The 9,685-nt window shown below is 35.9% G+C and overlaps 2 protein-coding genes and 1 pseudogene across 2 annotated transcripts; all 3 read left to right on the top strand.

The window, feature by feature from the left end:
* The first annotated feature begins 1,914 nt into the window (after positions 1-1,914).
* Positions 1,915-2,396, top strand: LOC127810288 (uncharacterized). Its single transcript, XM_052349676.1, has one exon. It carries the CDS (start codon positions 1,954-1,956, stop codon positions 2,314-2,316), a length of 363 nt encoding a protein of 120 aa, XP_052205636.1. The 5' UTR covers positions 1,915-1,953; the 3' UTR covers positions 2,317-2,396.
* A 1,162-nt stretch (positions 2,397-3,558) lies between these two features.
* LOC127810289 (hydrophobic protein RCI2A-like) lies at positions 3,559-5,070 on the top strand (annotated as a pseudogene).
* Positions 5,071-7,285: 2,215 nt separating this feature from the next.
* On the top strand, positions 7,286-9,685 carry LOC127810221 (agamous-like MADS-box protein AGL80). The gene has a single exon (XM_052349562.1). It carries the CDS (start codon positions 8,539-8,541, stop codon positions 9,385-9,387), a length of 849 nt encoding a protein of 282 aa, XP_052205522.1. The 5' UTR covers positions 7,286-8,538; the 3' UTR covers positions 9,388-9,685.

The following is a 9,685-nucleotide window of genomic DNA, read 5'->3' as shown; positions in this document are numbered from 1 at the left end:
TTTATTTTTTATATTTATTAGTATGAATAATTATAATTTTTATAATATGGCCAGGGCTAAAATTAGTCTTTGGTCCGGACTAAAATTCTTTCTTGGCTCTGTCACTGGCTCAGATTATGAGTTCACTAAGAGTCCGTATTTTACTTTCCATCCGAATAACAACTTTTTGTGACATATCAGTCAGGCTTCAGGTATTCTAGAGCTAAATTCTAGAGCCAGAGAGAGAGAGAGAATGGTATTCTTGAATGAACAGCCTTCCAAAGGATGGCAGGTTTTTTTTTTTTTTTTTTGCTTTTTTCTTTTTCCTGGAAGAAAATTATTGTGGGTAGACATTTCAGTCCAGAACTCAAAATCAGTCGTGCGAAATTATGATATTTTGAATTGTTGAAGCAAGTAGATTTGGGGGAACACAAACCATGGTCTTCTGCAAAGAAAAGGCACTGGAGTTCTAAACTCTCTCTCTTTTTCTGTAAGTAGTTCTAAACTTTTTCAAGGGGCAAATCCCTAAGAATATGCCCTCCATTTACTTCTCAAGACTGAGGAATGTACTTGCATGTCCACTTAGAATATGCATGTCTACCAATATGGAATTTAAGCTAGGCACTTCATCGCTCATTACTCCTAGCATTCTAGACTCTTGCAAGTAGAGTTCAAGAAGGCCCCATAATTGAAGCCTACACAATTGAAAGGTCTTGATAATTTAACCTTTGAAGCTCCTGTTGCTTGTCCCAATACTGTATACCTTCTCTTCAAAGGAGTAACCTTATTGTTTAGACTTTCCAGCATTCATTTTTATCTTCCGCACTCATTATGCCTGCTTTGCTTCCACTAGTGTCTTTTTTATGATACAAAACAGTCAAAACATCCCCAGATCATCTTATTCCCACAGATTTCCTGCATCTGCAAGCCACATGGATCCCTGGAGTTGTGTCTATGTATACATGCCACAGCTGTAATTGAGTAAGAAGAGACACAGCAGTATGCACAATGTTCCCTTGTGTCTCTGCATTGTCCTTTGCTTGTTGCTTGATGTTATTCGTTTCCTTGTTTCTTTTGTATCTTAAGCAATCGTTAGGGTCAAAGATATTTAGTAGTCTTGCTCCTAGCACATGACCCAAGTGATAAAGCTTTTAAATTTTTTTGGAAGCGGCTGGAGATCAACTTTTGGTGGAGACAAAAATACTCCATTTAGTGAGAACTGACCGCATGTTTGCTTGAGAATATATAAGTTTGTAACTGCATCTGTTTTACTTGGAGACCGAATCAGGAGAGAAGATCGGTCTCCTCCAGAATTAGGTAAGCAAAACTCAGACACCTAAGTCATAAAAAAAGAAAAGATATTCAATAATTTTTATCTAAAATTGATAAATACATACATATATATATATATATATAGTAGAGGCCGAAGTTGAAGACTTTGAATTGATTTCAACATGAAATTGTTGTGAGGCATAAGCTTAACCAACTAGGAAAGTCCTTGAACTAAAAATCGTGTCTTGGCGAACAAGATTCTCTACTTTGCGAAAATTGGGCAAATGTCATATTTGTAACCAGTCTTCCTTTTGCCTTTTTGCAAAGAGACTATTTTTACAAGTCAATTCTCATAACCTTTTCAGGCACAAAAGAACAACTTTAATGTAACTATTAAAGGGAGTTTTCTTCAAATTGGAACAAACTAAACTAGTTATAATCTTAAACTCATCTTTATATCATTATAACAAACAGATACACGTATATGTCCGTGGACAAATCATGGGCTAGCTTTGGTTTTTTCATCCCTGACATGGGCACCAATCATTGCACATGCCCTTTGCATCATTTACTGGTCACAAAACTTGAAGAAAGGGTAATATAGAGAGAGTACAAGCATTCAGTTAATTAAATTTGTTAACTATATACATCATGATTCTTGAAGCTCAACCTAACCTCAAGGATTTCAATTTGTTCTTGCAGATGGGTCATGAAGATGGGGGTGGAAAGGGCTGGAGAGCTGGCTACAAGAAGCTAACCAGCAGTGATGGGAAAATGGCAAGGCCTAGAAGACCTTGGCTGAGAAAAGTGAATGGAAAGTTTACTGGATTTCGACTTGCTCGGTCCAGAAAACTAAACTGGAAGGCTGTTTCTTTAGTTTCATTACCAAGAGTGAAGATTGCTGAGATGTATGCTAATGCTTTAAACAGAATGAAGATGGATGATATCTGCCCTGCAATCATCTTCTCTGGTCAATGGGGGCTCCCAGTTTTGTCTCATTCCAACACTGCTAAATGCAGAAGCACTGCCAATGTATCTCTTCATAGAAACCCTAGCTTGCTATAACTGACTCTGTTTCTGATATAGTCTATGACAAACACTTTCTATTTGCCCTTCTCTTGAGCTGTTTTGTATTCATCCTCAAAAAGCACACCATCTTGTTCATGAACCATCAGCAAAGGCATGTACAGCTTTAGCCTCTTTGCTCTTTCCATTGCACTCGTTGGGATGATTTGAGGCTGTGAAATTCATTTGCACTTAATTGATTGGGGGATTAAACCTTGGTTGAAACTGTCAAGGAAACAAAACACATTTTTCAAGTTTGGTTTTGAACATTGTACTTTCTGGGTATTATATAATTTTAAGATCTTCATTGAGCAGTAAATGTTAATTACCTTCCATGGTTTGAGGGGTATAAATGAAAGTTTTTATAATTTAAGTGGATTGAGTTATATAAGCATATAATGAGTGGAGTTTTCTGTAATTAACCCAAATTCCAGTGACCATCTTCTTGTTTATATTCCAGGAATGGGCCATCCCCATCCTCATATCTAATATAATCTTATTCCTGTTTAGGATTTCAACTCAAACCATACGTATAGATATCAATGCCTATATATATATATATCTATATATATTCATAATTTTTTTTTATTTAGAGGGTGTTTATTAAAATGAGCAAGATAAGAAGCATTAAGATATGGTTAGAATGCATTCCAGATCAAGATATGAAATGATCAAGATAAGGCTGGAAAGTATTCTAAATTTTTATCAAATTGTTTGTTAAAGTTTTTAAAATGTACTAAAAGACACAAATATCTTTTTTTTCTTATCTATAAAGACCAAGATATACTTATCTTGAGGAGGAGAGAGAATAAGCACATCTTGAAAAATCAAGACGAGAGGTCATTAATGCTTTTTCTAAGAATTGTCAAATAAATTTAACAAACACGTTGAAAGATAGAAAATACGGAATGTATCCCATATCTTGACTTTTTTGCTCCATATTTTGATTAATAAACACTCCATTGATGCCAAGATACGATTAGGGCATTTTTGGGATTACACTCAATTCTAGGTGGATTTTCATGTCAAAAACGGTTAAACCCGGATATCAAATTTAATTGAAAATGGAATATATATTAGGCTAAGGTTAAGTAAGTCTTTTTCATTTTTTTTTTTTTTTTTTTTGTAATTATTGCTAAAACAAGAGGGAGTGGGGCCACATGGACTTTTTGGTAATTAGGTGCGTGAGATTCAATTAAACGATGGATAGCTTCATTTGAAGACAGGCGGACCCGGGTTGGGAAAGCAGCAAACGTAAACATCAGACGTCTGATGTCCGCCGTATGCGGTGGCTCCACGTGGCGGTCACATCTCCTCCGAAGAGCCCCTCTCTTGCTCACCCCCTCCTTCCCCTCTATGTATTCTCAACCATCCCCACTTCGCTTTCTCATCTCACAGTTTGCATATCGTGTTGTGTACTTTGGCAGCTGAAGTGAAGTGAAGAAGAAATTATTAACAAAAAGCACCGAGAAGCAGCAAATTATTAAGGAAGAAGAAAAATGGGAACAGCCACCTGCGTAGACATCAATCTTGGCCATCCTCTTGCCCCCTCTGGGTGTCTTCCTCAGGTTCGGCTGCAAGGTACCCCCCAAATTCAGATTTCCTAATTCTCTCTTTTTAATTCTTCAACCTGATCCTGTTTTGATCAAAAGTTTTTCAGTTTGTGGGTTTTTATTTTTATTTATTTCTGTGATGATGATTACGACGACGACGGTTGATGATTAGGGGCGGAGCCAGAAAATTTTTTCAGTGAAGGCGAAATTTATTAAAATAAATAAATAAATAATATAAATATATTAAAAATTAATATAATTTATTTAATTTCTTCCTATTAACATCTTTTACAATCGACAGATATTTTCGTTTTAAAAATCACTCCGTGACTATTTCAAATTTAATATAACAAATAATAATTAGAGAATACACAAATTATGTGATTGATCCAATAATTAAAATATCAAATTATGTGTGCTTGTGTAATTAATTCAACAATTAAAATATCATCACATTAACAAACTTATTTTTGAGAAATTTAACATCAATTAACTCAACATTAATTAACAAAATTCAAGTTGACTTCATTAATTTTAAAATTGAAAAAAAAAAAATTTTACAACAAAAATTAGTGAAGCAGAAGCTTACTACTATGTTGCTCATTGATTTACGTGAAGCAGGGCTGAGACGGAAAGCCGAAGGCGGAGAGGCAGTCAGGCAGGCGGCAGCGAGCGACGAAGGGCTGGAACTTAGAGGAGGGGCGAGTCGGCAACGCTGGTGAGCGACGGAGCGAGGCTGCGAAAGAGTCGAGAAAGCTCAGAAAGGCAGCAACAAAGCGAGAGCGAGACTGTGAGAGGCCGAGGTTCGAGGGAGAGTCGGCGACCGGCGAGGGCGAGCGACAAGACGATCGAGGCGACGCCGGTGAGCAACGGAGCCACCGAGCTAGACAGAGGCAAAAGCAAAGGACAGAAGAGTGGGCGGCGGCTGAAGACAGACGCTTGAGCGAAAGAAGAAATGAAGATGGGACTTGGGAGGGTTTGCAGATTTTGGGCAGACCTTAGTGCGGGCCAAAATTAATGGCGAGCCAAGGCCCAGTGAAGGCCATGGCCTGCACTGGGCCTATGCTGACTCCGCCCCTGTTGATGATGGTGGTGGTTGTTAAATTAAGGTGGAGTTCTGGATCTGTTTGTTGCTGACCATCTTAGGTTACATCCCTGGAATTATCTATGCTATTTATATCTTCACCAAGTGATCATCCCATCCATATATAGGTAACTCACCACTCTCTTATGCTCTCTAGCTACCTGTTAATTATCTTCTTAACTTGCTTCTTTACACACACACACACACACACTTGTATAGCTCTTGTTCGTTTTCCTTTAGTTTTCACCATTTCTTGATACATGTTTGATCATTGACCCATTAACTAATCTTCTATGTCAACCACCGTATATGATTCACACAGTCCTGATATGTTGCCCGCGTATTATGTTGCCCGACGCTGATGTGACTTTGCCACATCAGGGCAACTTATAATATTCTCCCACTCACTCGCCCAGCCCCCTCCCCACATGCACCCTACCACCATCACTTCCTCCCTAATTTTCCAATTAAACCCCCAGCACCGTGAGAACCACCCCCCTCTCCTAACCCCCAAATTAATTAATATATTATATTTAAATAATTTTATAATTATGTCTCATATATTATAATTATTTTAATATTATATTTAATCACACATTTATTTTAATAATTTTTCAGCATAATAAAAATAATATAGTAAAATAAATAAATTAAGTATATTATATATATATATATACACAAAAATAATACAACATACTACTTTTTATTTTTATTTTTCTATGAAATAGCTCTAGAGGAACATAAAATTTATGTGAAAAATGTGCGGTGGTTCTCACGGTGCTGGGGGCTTAATTGGAAAATTAGGGAGGAGGTGATGGTGGTGGGGTGCATGTGGAGAGGGGGCTGGGCAAGTGAGTGGGAGAATATTATAAGTTGTCCTGTGGCATCAGTGTTAGACAATATAATTGTTACCCGACGCGGGCAAATATTATTAATGTGTATTGTGATAGTATGATTGTGAATATTATTATGATAACCTGTTAATGTGTAATCTTGATAGATTTCTCGTTTATAATGATAACTGTTTTATAATGACAACTGTTGTATATATATTATTGTGTATTATGATAATATTATTAGTGATTTAAATGAGAAAGCATTCAAAAATATGTAAATTTAAGATAAAAAAATTATTATGTTAATTTTGTTTTTTGTAAATAAATATTATAAATATATAAAGATATTTTAAATAGTTATTTATTAAATATATTATAACGAATTTAAATAAAAACTTAGTAATTATATTTTGATTATTTTATTTATATTTTTAGATTAAAAGTGCAAATATAGTAATTGATTTTTATAAATATTGTTGGTGGGTTAATTTATTTTTAAACAAATATTGTTGGTTTAAATAGTTATTTATTAAATACAAGTTTATAAAATAGTATTTAAAAATTAATAATATTAATTAGAATAAATACAAATATATAAATTATTAATTAAAATACACTAATTTTAAAATATACAAATTAATTAATTTAGTCAATTTTCAATACCGTTCATTCAATAAAAAAATTGTTAATTATTAAAAATTTTATTTGTATATAATTTTTGTTAATTAATTAATAATTTATAATTTTATTTTCTATTTATTTAATTAATCAGTGTTTAAAATATATAAATTAATAATTTAATTTAATAAAAAACAACAATTTTAAATTTATTTAATAATTAATTTATATGAATTATAATTTATTTTATAAAATTTTAAAATAAAAAATTTTATATATATAATTTTTTATAAATTAATAAATAATAATTTTTATTTTTTTTATTTTCTAAATAATTAGCGACGGGGCTGTTCCTGACGTTGAATTAATTTTTATTTTTTAATTATTTTTAAATTATTTTTATTTTTAATTTTTTAATTATTTTTTTAGAAATCAGTGATGGGCAAAGTGGTCGTCGCTGATTTCATTTTTTTATTTTAATTTTAACTGATTTAGCGACGGAATTGTCCGTTGCTGATTTTAGCGACGGAACAGTCCGTCGCTAATTTTAGCGACGGAATTGTCCGTTGCTAAATTAGTGACGAACAATTCTGTCGCTAAATTACTCGTCGTTATTTTCTGCAGTTAAATTTCAGCGACGCCACTTTTAGCGACGGATTTTTGTCCGTCACTAATTTCGTCGCAAATTAGTTTAGCGACGAAATTTTACGTTTTAGCAACGGATTTTTTCGTCGCTAAAACTTGCTTTTCTTATAGTGCTAGTCATGGCCGGCCAAAGAGGCAACAAACCAACTGCTTGCTATCTAGTTTGCAAATACAGCCTTACTTTGCTTGGCTTGCTTCCTCCATATGCCTCCCCTAATCCTATATATACACCATTGGATATATATACTTTGAAGATTCACCTATTATTAACTGCGATATATGCTGTAATATCACATAACATATTCGCAATATATAACGCTTATTTGGTTTTCTATATTTGTCAGCTTTGTATATCCCACTATCATAATGGTGGGATGATGATAAGAGGGTATTCTAGGAAGCCACTTGGTCTTATGTTCAAAGTTTGGTTGTCAAACAAATTCAATTCTTTCAACCCTTTCAGTTGCATATATGGTAACATATGATGTAATTCATTCATGCACCCTCCCTGGTTTATGATGCCAACTATGCAACAACTCACATGCATGGTTAATTAATGGTCATATTTGCAAAATCTCTATCTTGGGAAGCAATCTTGGAATTAATGAGAGGATATTCATTAATTATTGTTGGTATCTTCTCGAAATGAGTGCCTGTTGTTGACTTACCGTCAAATTTCAAATGACATATTACAAGGATACAAGAAAACACAATACACATTAATAATATGTCTCTTTACTCGTACCAAATTATATGTCTCTTTACTCGTACCAAATTGGTTCCTCATCTAATGTAACACAATAATATGTGTCTTTACTCGTACTAAATTATATGTCTCTTTACTCGTACCAAATTGGTTCCTCATCTAATGTAACACAAAATATTGTAGAATGTGTTTTCTTGTATCCTTGTAATATGTCATTTGAAATTTGACGGTAAATCGACAACAGGCACTCATTTCGAGAAGATACCAATAATAATTAATGAATATCCTCTCATTAATTCTAAGATTGCTTCCCAAGATAGAGATTTTGCAAATATGACCATTAATTAACCATGCATGTGAGTTGTTGCATAGTTGGCATCATGAACCAAGGAGGGTGCATGAATGAATTACATTATATGTTACCATATATGCAACATAAAGGGTTGAAAGAATTGAATTTGTTTGACAACCAAACGTTGAACATAAGACCAAGTGGCTTCCTAGAATACCCTCTTATCATCATCCCACCATTATGATAGTGGGATATACAAAGCTGACAAATATAGAAAACCAAATAAGCGTTATATATTGCGAATATATTATGTGATATTACAGCATATATCGTAGTTAATAATAGGTGAATCTTCAAAGTCAGCATATATATCCAATGGTGTATATATAGGATTAGGGGAGGCATATGGAGGAAGCAAGCCAAGCAAAGTAAGGCTGTATTTGCAAACTAGATAGCAAGCAATTGGTTTGTTGCCTCTTTGGCCGGCCATGACTAGGAAGAAGGTGAAGCTTGCATTCATCATCAATGATTCGGCAAGGAAAGCAACCTTCAAGAAAAGGAAGAAGGGGCTGATGAAGAAGGTGAGCGAGCTGAGCACGCTGTGCGGCATCGATGCGTGCGCGATTATATATAGCCCCTACGACGCGCAGCCGGAGGTTTGGCCCAACGGGCTGGGGGTCCAGCGCGTGCTGGCGCAGTTCAAGAGGATGCCGGAGATGGAGCAGAGCAAGAAGATGGTGAACCAGGAGAGCTTCATTCGGCAGAGGATCTCCAAGGCCAACGAGCAGCTCAAGAAGCAGCTCAAGGACAACCGCGAGAAGGAGGTGGCCGAGCTCATGTTCCATTGCCTCACTGGGAGGGCCCTGCAGACCGTGGCCATGTCTGATCTCCATGACCTCGGCTGGCTGCTTGACCAGAACTTGAAGGACATTTACAAGAGGATCGAGTCCATGAGGAAGGCGGCCGCGCCTCCCCCTACTCCTCCTCCGCCGCCGCCACCGCCACTGCAGGCGCCGCCGCCGCCACCGCCACTAGTCCCTCTTGCACCACCGCTGCTACCAAGAAATACTACTACTACTTCTAGTACTATTATTACTACTGCTGCTACTAGTGAAATGATGATGATGAGGAACAGAATGCAGCAGGTTCAAGAGCAGAAGCCGATCGTGGATCCAATTGTGGCCATGGAGGCCATGCAAAGGCCACACTGGTTCACGGACTGGATGAACAACCCAAATGAGCATTTGGGTTTTGGTGGTGCTGGGGAGGAGATGATGATGCTGCCATTTGGGGACAGCCATAGTGTGGTGTGGCCTGCTGGTCCCTTCTTTCCATGAACGATAGCTCGCTCCATCGATCTGGGTGGTTTAATCTTAAGTGGTTTTGTCTCTCTTTATATGTTTTGATAATCTGATGCAGATTATAGTATGGGTTTAGTTTCGAATTGAGTCTTGTAGTTTGTTTGGTCGATCGATCGTCTCTTGGTGTCTTGAATTCCCATCTTGTAAGAAAAGAGTCCAGTCCCTTTGTTCTTAGTACATTTAGATTATAGTGTCTTTGATTTGCAATGCAAATTGGCCGTGTTTGATGAATGGATCTTTTGAGTTAATTTCTAAAGTCTGGATATTAATTTGT

The sequence above is a fragment of the Diospyros lotus genome, chromosome 9 (assembly GCF_014633365.1).
Source record: "Diospyros lotus cultivar Yz01 chromosome 9, ASM1463336v1, whole genome shotgun sequence".
Classification (NCBI taxonomy): Eukaryota; Viridiplantae; Streptophyta; class Magnoliopsida; order Ericales; family Ebenaceae; genus Diospyros; species Diospyros lotus.
The sequence above is the reverse complement of the archived record's forward strand: the minus strand, read 5'-3'. Positions and strand labels throughout refer to the sequence as shown.

Coding starts and splice junctions, on each gene's coding strand:
- LOC127810221 (XM_052349562.1), top strand. CDS start 8,539: ATGACTAGGAAGAAGGTGAAGCTTGCATTCATCATCAATGATTCGGCA.
- LOC127810288 (XM_052349676.1), top strand. CDS start 1,954: ATGGGTCATGAAGATGGGGGTGGAAAGGGCTGGAGAGCTGGCTACAAG.